A 17,891-nucleotide genomic window follows, 5' to 3' on the forward strand; every position below is an offset into this window, starting at 1 on the left:
ATATCGGTGACTCAATTCCAGCTTGCTTTCAGCAAGAGCGCCCTACCCTCAGTGATGGCTCCTTTGAGCAAGGCCTCCCCCTGCTGCAGATCCGAGGCATCGCCTCGTAAAAGGAGTTTGGATCGGGTAGATGTGTCCTCCAGACCTGCTACAGACTCTGCCATGTCTGCAAAAAGTTGCAGCTTCTCGGAGAGAGCCTGGACTATCACGCCATCCTTCTGACTTAGACGGTCTGTAGGGAGAAAAAGGGAAAATTTTACATGACAAGTATAAGTAAAAGAACCGGGTTGCCATGAAAAAAAATCTGCAGCCAAGAATTTCTCGCAGGTATTTCGAAATTTAGGTCAGTACCTTGAAATTCCTTTAACCTGCAAGCTCGAGTCTCTTCCTCCTCACTGAACAGCCTCTCCTCTGTGTGAGGACAGCTAATAGGAACAGGACAGAAGGCATTTAGTTAGTTAGTCTTCCAAGAATGTTCTCCATCTGCAGCTTTCTCCATCTTGGCTACCTCTCGACGGCTTGCCGTATCTGCGTCATCCAAGTGTTTCTTTCCTCCTTCGAGTTGGTGTGGATCTCGTACATTTCGGGCTCATTAGAAGAGGCGCATATGAGAAACATGGCTCTTTCCGCATGAGCCACTTCCCTCACAATCAATTTCTGAAGAGAGATGACTGACGGCTTGTTGTCCTAGAAGCAATAAATAAGAAAGAGAAGAACGCATTGGAGCAGATTTAAAGTGACTGAAGGACATATGTACTACACAAACATTATTCATACAGGAAATAAAGTTTAAAAAAACCCTCAAGTGTTAAATTAACATGGGTGTATGCAGTATACTTAAAAAAATCCAATTTATTACTTACCACTGCTGCAAATACATATCTTTGATCCTTCTCCTGTAACAGCAGTAACACATCAGATAGAAGAACTGCAAGAATATCTGGAAGAACACAACAATTATTTAGCTAAATATATATATATATTTTATCGTGCCGCAGTCCCACCTTTGAGTCTACCGGAAGCAGCTTTCCAGTTGACGGTCCCCTCGTGCAGGAGTCGTCTTCGACCCCGCGCCAGGTCTTCTCGGCGAAACACGCGGCCATCTTTGATTTTACCCTGCGCCTTGGGCTCCATCTTGTTCTGGACGTCCCGCAGCCGACAGGTCTTCTCGTGCAGGTTAACCAACGAGTCCACTTGAACGATCCTGTCTTTGATCAAGCCGAGTGCGCGGTTCAGCTCGTTGTGTTCGTCACTACCCGCTGAGGAAGAGAAAAAGGCAAAGATAAATATCATATTTTGTATATAGTTTTTCCAAAACCCCACAAACAAAAACGATACGACCTTCCGTGCTGTTGAGGATGCGCTCGACCAGCGCTGGGTACTTGGTAATGCGTTGCGTCACTAACAGAATGCACTCGGGCACGCCCAACCGCCGTACAATAGACAGGTTGTTGATTTTCTGCGAGGAGAATAGCCAATACTCAAACGACATCATACGAGAAAAACGATTTAGAAGAACCATCTCAGAGAGGCTGAGATTTCTTACTCGTATGATGCTGTGGAATCTTTTGTTTGTATTCATCTGTTCTTTGTAGTAGCTGACAGCCTCGGTGTGATGACTGCAAAAATCGCCATAGCTGTCTTTCATTTTCTCGCCTAAATCACCTGAAAACTGCACGGAAGAAGAAAAACAAAATGTTATTTTCTATTTTAAATCATGTTTCTGCCTTGCTTCAATACTCTTATCTTACCTGTGCGATGAGAACGTCTGCTATTCGATCGACTGTGTAGTTCCCGTCAGTGGGCGAAACAATGTTTTCTAGTCTGCGTTCTTTAAGACGGGACAAGAAGTGCACGTGGAGTTCCAGCAGGTTTTCCAAGCGAGGGAAGAGACATTCCAGTCTGCTGGAATCCATCTGGAGGTTCTCTTTCAACTCTCGGATGTAAACGTGAAGCATTATCTTCAGTGTCCTTACGTGGTGCATTTCGGTCTGCATGAGTTCTGTTACACAAAGTGAAAAGTATAAAGACCCGTTTTTCCTTTATTTTCAAACCCATTCTTTTTTTTGACACGTGCCAATACAAATCCTACACGACACATGTTGTTGGCCAAACATTACAATGAGGAATATCTGTTTACAAAATTAGTTCCTGACTAAAGGGAGTTCTAAGTTTAGAGTAAATCCAGAGGCCTAATGGCTTTTGTTTTGTTTAAAAGGCAGTGTTAAACAAAGCGCATCCATACTAAGGCACTAACCATATATGACATCCTGTCTCTTCGTGGCCTCTTTGGAGAGTTTTTTAACAAACGGCTGGTCCACTGCCAAACTCCAGGACTCGGCTTCCAGGTCCTGAGCGTCACATTCCAGATCGGCTCGCACAGCGACATAATGAGCATCTGAGAAAAAGGAGCAAACAAAATTAGACAAATCTGCATGCATTTCTGAGAGGAATTACAACCCTGATAAAAAGTTGCATCTTTCGTCAACAGGCAACTGAGCTATCCTAGTGGAAATGGGGCGTAAGGTTGTCTCAATAACAATCGAAAAAACAAGGATGAGTTTAAAGTTAGCCTGTTAATCTGGAATAATTTCTATCGCGTATAATAACAAGTATTCAGCCTATCACTCAATAGCAACTGCAATTACTCAGGGAACCTTTTTATTCTTTTTTCAACTGACCAAGTGCACTTTAAGCAAATTACCTTCCACTACGATAGACTCAGTGGTAGAGGGAACAAGAGAAATGGTGTCTTCATTGCAACGCTTGAAGCGAAGCGCGTCGGGTTCATCCATCTCCCCGGGGAGGGATCTAAGATCGAAAAAAATAAAATTCCCAGGTTAAATAAACCCAGCGTAAACATAAAGAGCAACACAATACACTACATCAGGGGTCGGGAACCTTTTTGATGGAAAGAGCCATAAACAATTCATATTTTTTTAAATGTTAATCCTTGAGAGCCATGCTCTGAATTTAAAAGTCAACATACATGAAAATGTGTGCCTTTTTTAGTCACTTCACCACTTTTAAAGTACAAAAAGTCTCTGAATTATTTTGACAACATTGTTACGTTGTTGCTAATCAATGAGTATTAATGAGAAAATCCATGCAAAACAGTGTAAGGAAAAAAAATGATTATAAGGCGCTGGGGTAGTGTCAATGCCATAATACCAATGTAACGCTCCTATTCCTGCGCTTTCTCACCAGCACTTTCCATAGTTTACCTCACAGGTTAGTGGAGAGCCATATGCACCCATCAAAAGAGCCATATGTGGCTCCCGAGCCATAGGTTCCCTACCCCTGCACTACATGTTCGAGATCAAAAATATTTTTTCTGTCGCCCTTGATTAAGTCCTCAAAATCAGGCAATTTTTGCATTTTATCTGCTGACTTTAATCCAACTTTTCTCTTCCTTTCCACAAAAAGCCATTTTTTAATTGTAAAAAAGCACTTACGTCAGTACACTAAATGTACAGCTCGGTAGAGGAAGTAACTTTAACTTTGTTAAGGTTCAAGTATTACACAAGGACAAATAAATACGGATACCAAACTTCAGTACTGACCCTGAGCTGCTGTGATGGTGAAGGCCGTGGCCGAGGTAAAAAACCGAAGCTCCCGATGATGGGGTGATGCTCGCCGTAAATTGGTTACTTGGTCTCCAAGGAATGGCGGTCATGCCGGGAGGGCCAGGAAAAGTTGCGTGGCCATTCGATGTCTGTGGTGAGGCTGTGCCTGACTGTTCCTGCACTCGGTGGCGGTCTTTCGGGGCTGAGGACGTCACAAAAACAGACTTTGGTCGGAGAGGATTTCTTGACAAAAAAAAAATATTGAGTGATAAAAATAATTTGAATAATAGCTACCAAGATTAGGGGATCCAGACAGGCCTGCCCTTGATAAACAATCCCTCTGTGTAGGAATAGAAAGAGAACATTACTATTTCTCAAGGCCATTCATTTCTCAAACACACTATCAGATAACAAAAATGATTCATGTTGGTAATTATTATTTTTTTGGACAAAAAGAGGTGGGACAGAATATTGCTGTTGACGATCAAAGAATTTAAGTGTGAAAATTAAAACGTTTTAACCCAAAGATTACTAGTCAGGGCTGATGAAGTAACCTTAATACAATAAATATTTTTTGTGGGCTGTTTACCTTGTTCTTTATGCTTGTGCACTCCCCCAGCAGAGATTTGCAGCTCCTGTGTACATTCACGGCACAATCTAAGGGGGAAAAATAAAAAAAATAAAAAAATAATCAATTGTCAATGCAACTTAAAATTACACAACACAATTCTGTCACCTGCTGAGCATTTTGGGGGTTATTAAAATGGCGGTCCAGATTGATCTTTACTCAAAAGTTACTTCAGAACAGTATCTAGCCTGAATTTTTTAAATGTAAACATATACGTCTTTAAGTCTTCAGTAGCGAATTGGTTTCAATGTCAGGTTCCAATTCATTTATAATGACCTCACCTATAATTTTGCATATATTGAAGACATGAAATAGTAGACAAGGCAAACAAATAAACCAAAGGAGGAAAGATGATACAGCCCCACTGGCGGGCAAGAAACATGGAAACAAACACTGTCCATGATGTATCTGCTCATTATCCATCATGGAGGACACAAACAATACTTTGTTTAAATTTGGATGCATTGCTGTGTAAAAGGCAACATTCCTGTCAACAATACAATGTAAAACTAGCAACTTCAACTGTACACTATGTACCATATTTCTCTTCAGTATACCAGAATAATGGCAAAATAGTAGAGGTAGGCAAATATACAGCGACGAGTCCCTTGTGTAGGTTGAAGATAAACAATGACACATACTAGACCAAGGGTGTCAAACTTGGGTTGGTTCGCGGGCTGCATTAACGTTAACTCGATTTCATGTGGGCCGGACCATTTTAGATATAATATTTAGATATTTAAAAAATAAATCAAATCAGAAGCCCTAAATATTCTGTTTTTTATAGATCTAAAACAATGTTTATTTGAGCTTTTTTAAGGGAAAACACATTTTAATCATTTGTTTTTCATTTTAAAAGGAAACAAAATATATTTTTAAATTGTGTTCAATATTAAAGTGGAAAAAAGAAAATATTTGTATATATTTATTTCTAGATTTTACAAAATGCTTTTTGAACTAAAAACAAGAAAAAAATTGGATTAAAAAAATTGCAATTATTGATTTAAAAAGGGGAAAATCAGGAAATATAATATACATCTATAATCGTCATTTGAATTTGATCCTAAAACAGAAAGTCGGCCCTCATGATTTACTTTCTCGGGCCGCACAAAAGGATGTGGCGGGCCAGATTTGGCCCCCGGGCCATCACTTTGACACCAGTGTACCAGACACACACACACGTAGCACAGTTTTAGACAGCGTTGTGAACGCAATTTTGTTGGTCTAATAGCCTGGCTTTAAGATGATTGGCCAAGAGGTTCAGAGACGGGAGTTCACGTATGTTAATTGGTATTGAGTTCCAGGAATGTGGGCACGGACATAGAAGGTCCTTTGAAGAGAACTACACAGTCACCTCTAGAGCCAGCCATTGTTGATGTGTTGGAAACACATCAACTGACTTGTTAAAGACTTGGTGATCCCAATAACTATAATCAAAGATGGGTTTTTTTCACCTGCATTGGAGAATTCCAACTGTTTTCCAATGTTTTAAATGAATCAGAGTAGCCAGACCTCGTGGTAATTCTTTATCTTACTCCACCAACGGTCTATAAACTCAAAGCACGCGACAAGGCTTTTAGCAAACCAGAACAGCCTTGCATTCAAAGGTCAAACCCACTGAGTCACGGGCAATCATGGCCAGTGTGAAAAAAACAGGGGGGGGCAAAAGATAAGAACTCCTTGACAGGTAAGCAATTCTACGCCAATTTAAAAAAAAAATGAATTTCAGAGTCATTTGTGAAGACTCCAAACGCAAGCTAAATCCATTGAGGAAACAGAGGAGATGATACGTGAACTGCAATGACAAGAATTCTGCTTGGTATAGGTAAAAGATTAGCCAAAGATAAGCAAGGACAGTGTTTTTTTTTTTCTGTTTGCTGATATTACAGCTCTTATCAGTTCTCAGACCACCTCAAAGTCTGGCAATTGCAAGCTGGGAGATGCCCTACGCATGAAATAGATCTGGGCAAGAAAACAAAACGTTAAAATAAAGTCTGTTTCATTACAATGTAAGAAAAAAAAGTCATACATCACGTCATCGATTTTTGAAATTGTTTGAGGGTCATAAGAAATTGTGAGAGTAATAAAACTCACAAGGAAACAGGCTGACAGGCAAAGCAGCGATGCATGCAATAAAATCTGCGCTAAACAAAGTGTAATGGCTGTGGAGTGCTCTGTTCTGGTCTGATGGACCTGCCAAGCACAATCAGAACCACGTGACCCCCTCGGCGAGACCGGTCGGTAGAAACAGCCAAGAACGGTCCCCCCCATTTCATTCCAGTGGGCCACTGGAGTAGCAAAAGGCCATCACCTGCTCTGTTTGAGGAATGAGAAGAATTCTGACACCAGAAAACACGTTTTTGCATTATGTAGTCCTGTAATCCCAAATGACATTTCTAAAACTGCCTTTGTTTGGTCTGAGTCAATCACTTAGTATGACAAAAGATGAAGCAAGGGAGGATGGAGATGAGATTTAAAAGTTAAAAATTAACTTTAAATGAGTCGTAGTAAAGACCATTTTACTGTTATCCTTGAATTCAGGCATTCCCGTCTAGGCTACTTTAACATAACAGATGTGGGGAAACAATAGTTTACTAAAATGGTAAAAAAAATCATTACGTATTAATTACAATAACTGATCTTTGGTCATTTACCAGTAATAGCAAGGTAAAATGACTGTGACATACAGAAAAGATGCTCTTCCATCATAGATCATAATGGATTAAAAAACACAGTTTTGGGTCAATTTGTCTTCCTCTAAATGATGCCCCTTAACAAAATAAAACATTGGAAACAACAACTCGAAGTTTTTTGGCCAAATTAAAAATCCTTCCGAAATTTATTCCCAAACTTCGAGCGAGCTAATAATCACCATCACCTGTTGAGCCTCAAGTCTCCGCGGCTAACAACAGGCGACAGCAAATAAAGTAACACCAAAAGACGTCCAGAGCAACCATTACAAAACCAAAACCACTCCAATAGCCGCGTGATTATTAAACCACGTTAAAGCACTCAATCACTATTTAAAGAAAACCCAATTTGCTTTGCAAGTTAAAACTGATTGCGCTCATGCTAAGTCGCTAGCATCAAGCGGCTAGTTGTTAGCTTGCCAAAGCAGTCAAGAAACCAACAAAACTATGGTTGCATGAAGTAAATCAATTCACGTTGCTTCGTCCATTTAATGTAAGCACAATGAGAATTGATCTCCAGTAATTAGCACAAGTGATGAGCTACTAACTAGTGCTTCCTTGTAATAAAAGTCCATTGAAGGAAACAAGGGGAATGATCCACCTGATCCCGCTATGAGAATCGCGTCTTACCGTTAATAATACCGAGACTCCAGTCCGGTTCGATCGGATGCGCCCGAAACAAGAAGAGCGGGTCGATTGAAGTGGTTGGCATTAAGTATATATCCTTTTCCTTGTTATTTTTATTTGTTTTTGTTTTTGTTTTGCTCCATTTTAGTTAGCCGCTCTCCCCAGTGGGAACAATCTGTGGCATACAAACAGGCGCATTCCACAGGCTCAATCCCCACACCGCTACTTGGCTCCAATTAAAGGGACACTACACTCAACGGAGGTGAGTGAATAATACGTCTTTCTCGGAATTATTTCAATCTCAACATGTTGGCCACTCATTTCCATTAACATGTAAAATAATGTAATATACGGACTTTCGATAAAATGATGTACATTTAAGAAAAGTCAGCAAAAGAGCTCGATTAACCCTTTCATGGACAGTAGTCACTAGAGTGGACATTCATTCGCTCATTCACTGCCAGCTCAGGTCAAAGAGTGTTGTGAAAAATGGAAAATCTCATCTCATCTAATTTTCTGAACAGCTTCATTCTCATTAGGGTCGCAGGGGGTGCTGGAGCCTATCCCAGCTGACTCCGGGCTAGAGGCGGGGACACCCTGAATTGGTGCCCAGCCAATCACAAGACACGAGGAGACAAAGGACAATTCATACCTAGGGGCAATTTCGATTGTCCAATCAGCCTTTCATGCATGTTTTTGGAATGTGGGAGGAAACAGGAGTACCCGGAGGAAACCCACGCAGGCCCGGGGAGAACATGCAAACTCCACACAGGTGGACGTGACCTGGATTTGAATCCAGGACCCCAGAGCTGTGAGACTGACCCGCTAACAGCCACCAGGCCGCCAAAAATGAAAATTAATATCGAAAACAATACTATACGGTAATACATACTGTATTGTGTTTTAGTATAAGGCGCACATTTAATGAATGGCCTATCTTAAAATTTACTAATATTGATCCATCTATAAAACACAGTTGTTTTAGTAGTAGTTACGCGTTATGGTGCGGAAAATACGGTAGTTCTGGTGTTTCTCATATTTTGTTTAATTATCTTATTATATAATTATCTGAGGATCGTCGGACACCATGTGATGCGGCTGAATGACATTGAAAGAGTGAAAGTCATTAATTTATGACCACTAGTTGCCGAATTTTGTGAAAGTGCTACAAACGAAACTTGAACTTACTTGGAAAGAGAATCTGACTATTTGTGTTGCTTTACGTTGCTAGCGACAACGGGAAAAAACAGACTTAGGTCATAGTTCTACAGCTCTCATCAAAACATGCACACCCTCTATTAGTTGGACGCTTCTTTCAGTCGATATTACTGGTCTTATCACCAGATAGAATGGGAGCAGCCATCAAGCTCGCGGTGTTGAAATGTCCTTTACAGGCTTAGTGGTTGCGCCCATACCAACACAGACCTACTTCAGTTCACAAAGCCAATGCGTGCTGTAGGTTTGACATAAACAAACGTCAGAAGACGGAGCTGATGGATGAGATGACCCGCCCAAACAGAGGGAAGCCTTGCGCAACACAAAGTGGGGAAACAAAATGCAGAAGGGGATTCGCAGAGGATGTTCTTGGAAGCGCTTCTCAAATATGGGAGGAAAGACACGAAACAGTAACAGTGTTTTCTTTCCAGAAAATTAAATCAAGGCATAGCGAGAATGACAGGAAATGAATGAGTTGGAATCAATGCCAAATAATATGACACAATGTTTTACTTCTGTAGAAATGACCTCTCGAATGTTTAGTCTTGATGGACACAGTATCTGTATTCATTTTAGATTGCGAAATGTATTGTACGGTAATTGCAAGATATGATGTGTTGTCTTATTACACCACATATACTGTATTTTCCGGACTATAAGTTACACTTTTTTGTATATTTTGGGTGGGACAGCGACTTACGTATTTTATTTTTTACACTCTGACCGCCAACAGCGTTTTATGTTGTTCTTAGACTATAGTTGTAAAAAAAAAACTGTCCATGTGTTACTTTAATGGGCGCTTATTTTGTCTATGGTTCTTTTTTTTACTATTACTTTAATGTATAATGTAGTAATATATGCCAGTGAAACTTGGGTATATATATGTATATATGTGTATATATATATATATATGTATATATATGTATATATATATGTATATATATATATGTATATATGTATGTATACATATGTATATATGCATATGTGTATATGTATGTATATATATGTACATATGTATATATGTATATATATATATATATATGTATATATGTATATATGTATATATGTATATGTATATATGTATATGTATATATGTATATATGTATATATATGTATGTGTATATATATATATATATATACATACATATATATACACATAAGTTTCACTGGCATATATTAATACATTATATTACATTACATTATATATATATTTTTTATTTTTTAAATACAGTGATGGTTTTAAATCACAATTGAGTGTAATTTATCCCTTATTTAATCAGAAAATGTGGCATGACCATGGCATGAATGTTTTTTTTAGTTTATGTTTGTTTTGTTAGGACGTGTAATTGTATTATTTAACTATTCTGGAGTAGATGGGTTTTTGTGTTTGCAAATGTATATATTAGTTGTATTAAGGCATATTATTTAATCAATCAATATTGTTAATTTGATAGCAATTAAATTGTTTTTGGGTTCCTGATACTATTTTGTTGAGATCTCATTTGTTGACACAGACAAAATGTGACCATTTCTGACAGTGCAAAAAAGTGACTCTCTAGATATGAATTTTTAAACACTAACCTCGCAGTACAAGTCTTGTGGTTCTAAATATTGTGGTCCTAGTAGTGTGTTTCTTGTTTATTCACTCAAGCGGTTGTGCAAGCAAAAGCGTGCTTATAAAAAGCGCCACGTTTGCAAGAGAGCGGAGCACCTGTGCGTGCGTGCGTGCGAAAGGCAAAAAAAAAGCCTGCCGTGTTACTCACTCATGCACTGCAGGCTGTGTTTTTTCTGTAGCGTCTTGCCACACAGCGAGCAGGTGGCGCAGCTGGAAAAAGTGCCGAGCGCTAAAAGATGCCCGTTGCTGGAGCTGCAATCTCTCTCCGTGGACTCCCTGTCCTTCTCCTTACCCCTCTGTTGCTCTTTCTCCCGGTTCTTACCCTGCTGGGACGGACAATAAAGATTGGTTAGCGTCATTAAAAGCGTGTCATAGGCAGGATGTGCAAGAGGGTTTATTTTGTAAGGAGATTAGTGCACTAAGATGCGTGACACAATCGGAGTTAGGTCATGAAAATACAATACAAAACAAATAAATATTGTTAAGTAAGCATTTTATATATGTATACTGTATTCCCAGAGCACACTTTTTTAGTTCTGTGGCAGGGCTGATTATTTAGATCAAGGGTGTCGGACTCGGGTTGGTTCGCGGGCCGCTATAACGTCAACTCGGTTTCATGTGGGCCGGACCATTTTAGATATAATATTTAGATATTTTTTTATATAAATGGATTAAAAGCCCTAAATATTCAGTTTTTATAGATCTAAAACAATGCTTATTTTAGCTTTTTTATTATTATATATTTTTAGATTTTACAAAATGATTTTTGAACTAAAAATACAAAAAAAATGAATTAAAAAAATTACAATTATTGATTTAAAAGGGGGAAAATCAGGAAATGTAATATACAGACACTCCTCAACTTACGAACGCAATTGGTTCCGAGCGATTGTTCATAAGTTGAATTTGTTTGTAAGTTGATTTAGTGCTATATTTTGTATTATAATTTATGTTTAAGGCCTATATAAGTATATTGAAGGTTTATATAAGTGCATTTGTATGTTTAAGGCTTGTATAAGTAACACGCATTGGTTTGTACCGAAAAAAAAAACATTTAATAAAATGGAGAGAATATGTACAGTACTGTAGAGAGAGAGATAGATTTATGTATTAGAAACTGGCCAAAAGAAGCGACCTAATGACGATTGCACAGTTTTCTTCTTTTTTTCATCATAAATGATGCAGTAGCACTGTATGGCATCATTCAATTGATTTGCAAACTTTGTGCAACGTTCAATATTTGGGTCCTGCTGCTCGATCTTTCTGTTTATAAATGGTACTGAATGTGCAACGCTCACCACTTTCTGACGCGCATCAAGCTTCGTTATTATTGCCACTCGTTTCAAATGAAATGGCTTGCCTCTTCCTTCCAACTCCCTCAATAGAAGCCTTTAGCTTTTTACCAACCATATTCAATATTGGATGCATGAGATATTTAATGATACAAATGAAAAAGGTTCTTTGCACACTGGAGATACATTCACGCACTTCTTCTTCGTTGCAATGCGGAAGGTAGATGCTGGGTGAGCTGAGCTCTCACAGCGCCAGGCGTCGGTATTAGCGGCGGAAAGAAGTACTACTCCGAAAAAGACGCGAAATACAAAATTGGACTTGCGAACATTTTTGGACTTAAACGCAATTTGCAGACATGTTCGTATGTACCGTTGTTCGTAAGTTGAATGTTCGTAAGTAGGGGAGCGTCTGTACATTTATACTCTTCATTTTAATTTGATCCTAAAACAGAAAGTCGGCACTCATGATTTACTTTCCCAGGCCACACAAAATGATGCGACGGGCCAGATTTGGCCCCCGGGCCGCCACTTTGACACATGAAATTTAGATGAATTATTTTTTTTATTTAGACTTATTGTTGCCTGTAGATTCCAAGTTGGCCAATAGAGGGCGTGTACACTTTGGTGGTGGAACTTTTCATGTTTCTGGGCTGATGATAAATTTAGGAAGCGAGCAGGATTTTTTTTTTTTTACAAATAGTCCTAAATAAATAATCTGTGTAACATCACACACTCAATGTTGATGCAGATGTATGATTAGTATTTATTGTACTGAATTGAAAAAGTTATTTCAGGAGTAAAAAAAAATCAATTATTCTCATTGAAATATGATATTAAAAAGGTAACGCAGTAAATTTTGAAAATGAAATGTAATTTTTCAGCATAGCATATGTATTTTTACTACTGCCACTTTAAATAATTAAACAGACCTCAGATAAAATTGACTCATCTCTATGTGTCACAATAAGAAAGACTGTACTATAGCCGACCTTATCTTTATTGAAGGAACCCGTCATCCTGTTCCTTAACGAGCTGAGGGTCCTCTTCACCTTGGTGCCCTTTTCTACCTTCTCACTTCGATCATCGTCTTCCTCATTCCTGGTGGAACAAAAGGAAATGGACATTGTCCTCACAATAGACGCAAAAAAAGCTGAATCAAAACCAGTGTTTGTAGAAGAAGTTACAAAAGAGTATAGTTGACCCACTGTAACTAGCATATGTTATAGTAGAGGTCGTGAATGCAGACTTTCTGATCTATCTAGTTCAAGTTCTACCACTACTTCTACTATCAAGGTTGATCCACTTAAAATGGAATAAAATCTGAAACATAATTAAGCAACATCAAGGAAGGAACTTACTCATTTGACAGGAACTCAAACCAAGTGACATTTTCAGAGTCTTTGTCGTTGCCTTTTATTTGTTTTGCACTGTGGAATACAATAATAAAGGTAATCATTTTCATAGAGCTAATGAAAAACATCTCAGTTTTTATCAGGACAAGGTTAATAACTAAGAATGTGCACAAACTGGAATTTGCATACGTGAGTAGTATATGCACACACTGTGACTGTTTAAATTTATTATAAACATATTGGGTTCCTAATGTGCAGAAAACAATATAATAACCAAATTCTAGTGAAGATATTAATGTGATAGCAATGGGGTGATGCTAACTTCAGTGCACTTCCTCAGGTTAGTAAATATGACCTTGGCTGCTAGTTGAGAAAATATAGCACCGGATTTTCTGGACTATAAATCACACATTTTTCATAGTTTGGCTGAACCTGCGACTAATATTGGAGTGTGACTTGTACATTTGTATATTTTTTCATTCTGACCACCAAAATCCAGTTTTTTTAAAGGTGTAGTCAACTGAAAACCATTTTTTCTGTTTTAGTAGTTACTTTAAGGTATGTTTGTTCCAGGATTCTGATAAAAAATCCCAAAAATACAAATTACACTCCAGTACAACTTTATATATATATATATATATATATATATATATATATATATATATTTTTTTTTTTTCTCTTCATTCAGGTGCGACTTATAGTCCAAAAATACGGTACATGTACATTTACATATACAGTTTTCCCGACTTGATGCAATACAAACTTGTGATATAAACACACACAAATGCAAAGAGTGCTTGAGCGTGGTCAAAATCTGCTGCCTGCATTTTTTTTTGCGAGCAGCAGCTTGTTTACTTACCCGTGGTACAACTTTAGCTCCTGCAGAACTTTCTGTACCATCACCCTAAGACAAACAAGACACTGAGGCTAAGTTGCTATGCTAAGCAATTGACACGTGCATTTGCACAAGCCCAGACGCACTTAAGAAACACACACGAACATACAATTACACACACCATCTAAGGGGATGGTGGAAGAAAGGACAGTAGTGGGAGGAGGAGGTTGCAGACACATGACAAGGAGCAGAGATGTCAACGGGGAATGGGGGAAGCCCCTGTGTGATGTCTGATTGGATGAGAACATAACAGGCTACAGATGCAGTACAGGGTGTGCAAACTAGCACAAAAAGTTGCATAGGCCAGTACTTTTGTACCTTTTTTATCTGCGATGTCTTTACTGTGTACTGGAGAAGTTTTGTGGAGCAATTGGACTTTTTTGGTCTCTGATTTCGTGACAAGGATAATGTAAACTAGTGTTTTGATGTGCCGATTAATAAGAAGCTGTTTGCCGATGGTCATTAGTTAATCCAGTCGCACGCAGCCAATGAGCAGTTCACTCACATTCCCTTTAAATGTGGCACAATAGTGCCGCACTGGATGTCCTTGACTTGCCCGAAGAAGAAATTGGTTTGCATGAGTCCGGCAAGTCAGATTAAAGAAAATTAGACGAGATTTATTATGATTAATAATACATGGGGTACAGTATGTTAGTGGTTTTCACTTCCGCCTCACAGTTCTGAGATCAAGGGATCAATTCCCGGTAAGTTCCGACCTTTCTATGAGGAGTTTGTGTGTTTTCCCCGTGCTTGCGTGGGTTTTATACAGGTACTCGTTTCCTCCCACATCTCAAAAACACGCATGTTAGGCTGGTAGAACCATCTAAATTCTCGCTAGTGTTAATGAATACATAAAAAAATAATAATTAGAAACTCCCTGAACTGGTTGCTAGCCAATTGCATAATTTGGGAATTGTATCTGATTTTTATTTTATTTTAGAGTTACATTTTTAAGGCTTGTATTTATCTTTTAAAGTAATTCATACATCCACCCATTTCCTATTATACACTAACCATGCTACCAAATGACTGCTTGGTCACACCCAGCATTAACTGTAATTGGCTATAGAAAATTGATGGATGGAGTGTATGGGAGATAGTGATAAGCTCCCTAACTTGAAAGTATTTTTCTGACAGTGCACTTTATCAATGATCCCTGTGGAATCAAACCAGAAGAGTTTTTTTTTCTTCTTCAACATTTCAAGCATTAAGCCTGAACAGATGTACCGCAATGTTCTCTGACCTCATTCACGAGGGTTTAAGCACACCTCAGTGATGGCAGTGTGGACTTACATGTGACTCTGCCCCTCAGTGGAGTGCAGGTGTTCCTCAGGGTCAAACTCCTCGGCTGCATGAGAAAAAAAAAATAGATATCGGAATCAGTGAAAAAAATATTTTTGCCAAATACTGCATTTTCCACGCAAATACGCCATATCTGTCACTCGACTGAATCAAAGGTACGGCTTATATGCGCATAAATTAGACTTGACATGCACAAAACTGCAAGGTGACAAGGACGAAACACCATAACGCAAGACAATCCGGCCATTGCGGTCATTTATTTCAAAATAGAGAAAAAATAAACTGATAAAATGCTTAACAAAATGTATTATTTATTTATTGCTCGCTCAGGACACCGCCATCTTACCTAGGGATGACAAACTAGACCACTACGGACACACTTCCTGGTTCCACTGCTCACGTGACTTACTTTTTGAATTTGTCTATGTGCAGGCAACACCCTTTAGTAATTTGGAATCTAGCAGATGATCCTTTCAATTCATTAAGTATCTCAGAAATAATAAAAAATTGAATTCAACGATTTTTAAGGCAATTTTAGGGGTGCGGCTTATACATGGAGTCGGCTTATATGCGAGAAAATAAGGCGAGCCTTTTTGGTCAGAACAAAAATGAATTAGTTCCAGTGATAAATTCAAGAGCAAGTAAAAGTAATTTACCATAGTAAACAATATTTGCAAACCATTTAACATAAAAGTATCGCACCTCCTGCTGCCATCGCGACTTGTTTGGATGTCCGTACGATACGAGTGATGTGCGCTGCACGTGAACATTCGTCTGTGGCCAGGATCTCCGAGCGGGAATACACTTGCTTGCCGGGAACACCATCGGCCTAAAAAGTTTGCAAATGTAAACAGGGTTGGATTTTATTTACATGAAACAGAGACGCTCGAAGGTCAGGGTCACATTTTTCTTTGGGACCGCGACAAACATTATTTAGCCTATAATTCAAATGAAATGAAAACACTAAATTTGATTCATTTGCTCTTTACCGAAAAGAATGAGGTGTATACTCTTCATAGAAATGGACTACACGGACGGGAACGATTAGCGTTCCATCTCCAACTTAACAATGAAACCAAACGTTCACTAGTAAAGGGCATCAAGTGCGTAAGTAATCATTCTTGAAGATGTATCTCAGTTTTAGACCTTAGCATCGGCGGAGGAGAGTGTCTCATTGGGACCATCTGTCTCATCCACAGGACAATTTGGACAGCTGTCGGTCTTCTTCTGGGTGGACTGAAAGAGTGCCATGTGCCCTTCTTCATCCTCATCGCCATCACTGTCCAAGGCCACCATGTCGAGACTGAGTCTGACAGAAAAAATGCAGTCAATACCATACCCACATCTATCTAGCATGACTAATGTCATTTTTTTAAAATCTGTGTACTATAAGTGAAACTTAGTTTTTGTTGTTGTCCTTCACCCCATAACTATTTTTTATAAAAATCGCCTCAAAATAAAATTATAATTTTCCTGTCTGTCAGATGATACTGTCATGCATAAAGTCTACACACCCCTGTTCCAATGGCCCCCTTTTTTCATGACTACACTTTTGATCTGTTCCCTGAGGGGTCTCCTTTGCATTATTATTATAAGCTGCACCCTTAGTTTTTCCTTAAAATAATCAAATTTTTACTATTTCTCGCGTATAAGCCGCACCCTGATTCACAATTTTCACCTCCATATTCATAGTTTTAATCGGAAGAACAAATGTGTTACTTTGAAGGGGAAATCTTTTTTTTGTTCCAAATATGGCTTATATGCGAGAAAATACGGTCCCCAGATTGAAAAATCCTATTCAGACAACTTAAGACCGAATACAAAAAACAAAACAAAAAACAAAGACGCCCTTTTTTGACATTTTTGATAAGAAGCATAAATAGCAATAGCAAAAGCATAAATAAGAGGTATGAAATAAGATAATGAGAGTGGTACCTCCTTCCCAGGTCGATGGGGGCAACCTGGACACCCCAGCTGTGTCTGCGTGATGTAGACATGGACCTCACTAAATTAGGGAAACTATCGACTTCCACATCTCCATTTAAAAGCACCGTCTTCCCGTGCTCCCGCGATTCCGTTTTGCTTTGAGCCGTTTCCATCGATCCCAACAGTCCTTGCAAATCAATAGTCAGACTAAGACCAACTCTTGGGCCCAGAGAGTCTTGGCTGTCAATCACACAGCTCGGCAAGAGCTTGGGGCTCAGCTGGGTGACCACAAGGGGGCCGGCCACTTCCTCCGTTGACACTCGCATGGTCGGGTGGGGCACCGCGTTCCGGGAGATGAGCTCTGGACTGCTGGTCTTCAGAGGCCCATCATGAAGCGCCCCCAAATCTCTGAAGTAGTCGGAGTCTCCCAAGGAAGAGCTGAGGCCTAGCAAGTCCTCCGTGCTACTGCTGACTTCCACACCTCGCGCCTCACCCTCGCTCACGACAGAAGACGCATCCTGGAAAGAAGGGACAATCTGACTACAGGCGAAAGGTAAGGTACACGGTCGATTGGTCGCCGATCTCTTGGTCGCCCGGAGGGTAAGTGATAATTATCATTTAAATCGTTGCTCAAATTCCCTAAATACAAACTGCAAATTACTATTTAGCCATACTTAATGCCCTAGTAATTATTAGGCTGAAGAAAAGCTCAAAATTTCCCGGACTTTTATTGTTTTTTGTTGGAGAACTTGTTAAGACCCTGACGGACGTAGCTTCTTAAAG

The 17,891-nt window shown here is 39.1% G+C and overlaps 1 protein-coding gene across 1 annotated transcript in view; it reads right to left on the reverse strand.

The window, feature by feature from the left end:
• Positions 1–17,891, reverse strand: part of arhgef18b (rho/rac guanine nucleotide exchange factor (GEF) 18b) — a 39,295-nt gene that overhangs the window by 16,453 nt on the left and 4,951 nt on the right. The window contains exons 3-23 of the mRNA XM_077607386.1: positions 17,118–17,626; positions 16,329–16,491; positions 15,885–16,011; positions 15,174–15,228; positions 13,845–13,889; positions 12,992–13,060; positions 12,623–12,731; positions 10,490–10,664; positions 4,156–4,223; positions 3,861–3,906; positions 3,564–3,768; positions 2,705–2,811; positions 2,258–2,398; positions 1,752–2,002; positions 1,547–1,672; positions 1,342–1,459; positions 1,005–1,259; positions 864–940; positions 509–687; positions 352–425; positions 47–232 (exon numbers count right to left, since the gene is read on the reverse strand). Of these exons, the coding sequence (XP_077463512.1) occupies positions 47–232; positions 352–425; positions 509–687; positions 864–940; positions 1,005–1,259; positions 1,342–1,459; positions 1,547–1,672; positions 1,752–2,002; positions 2,258–2,398; positions 2,705–2,811; positions 3,564–3,768; positions 3,861–3,906; positions 4,156–4,223; positions 10,490–10,664; positions 12,623–12,731; positions 12,992–13,060; positions 13,845–13,889; positions 15,174–15,228; positions 15,885–16,011; positions 16,329–16,491; positions 17,118–17,626 (3,085 nt within the window). The remainder of the gene's footprint in view (positions 1–46; positions 233–351; positions 426–508; positions 688–863; positions 941–1,004; positions 1,260–1,341; positions 1,460–1,546; positions 1,673–1,751; positions 2,003–2,257; positions 2,399–2,704; positions 2,812–3,563; positions 3,769–3,860; positions 3,907–4,155; positions 4,224–10,489; positions 10,665–12,622; positions 12,732–12,991; positions 13,061–13,844; positions 13,890–15,173; positions 15,229–15,884; positions 16,012–16,328; positions 16,492–17,117; positions 17,627–17,891) is intronic.

Source organism: Stigmatopora argus, chromosome 8 (assembly GCF_051989625.1).
Source record: "Stigmatopora argus isolate UIUO_Sarg chromosome 8, RoL_Sarg_1.0, whole genome shotgun sequence".
Classification (NCBI taxonomy): Eukaryota; Metazoa; Chordata; class Actinopteri; order Syngnathiformes; family Syngnathidae; genus Stigmatopora; species Stigmatopora argus.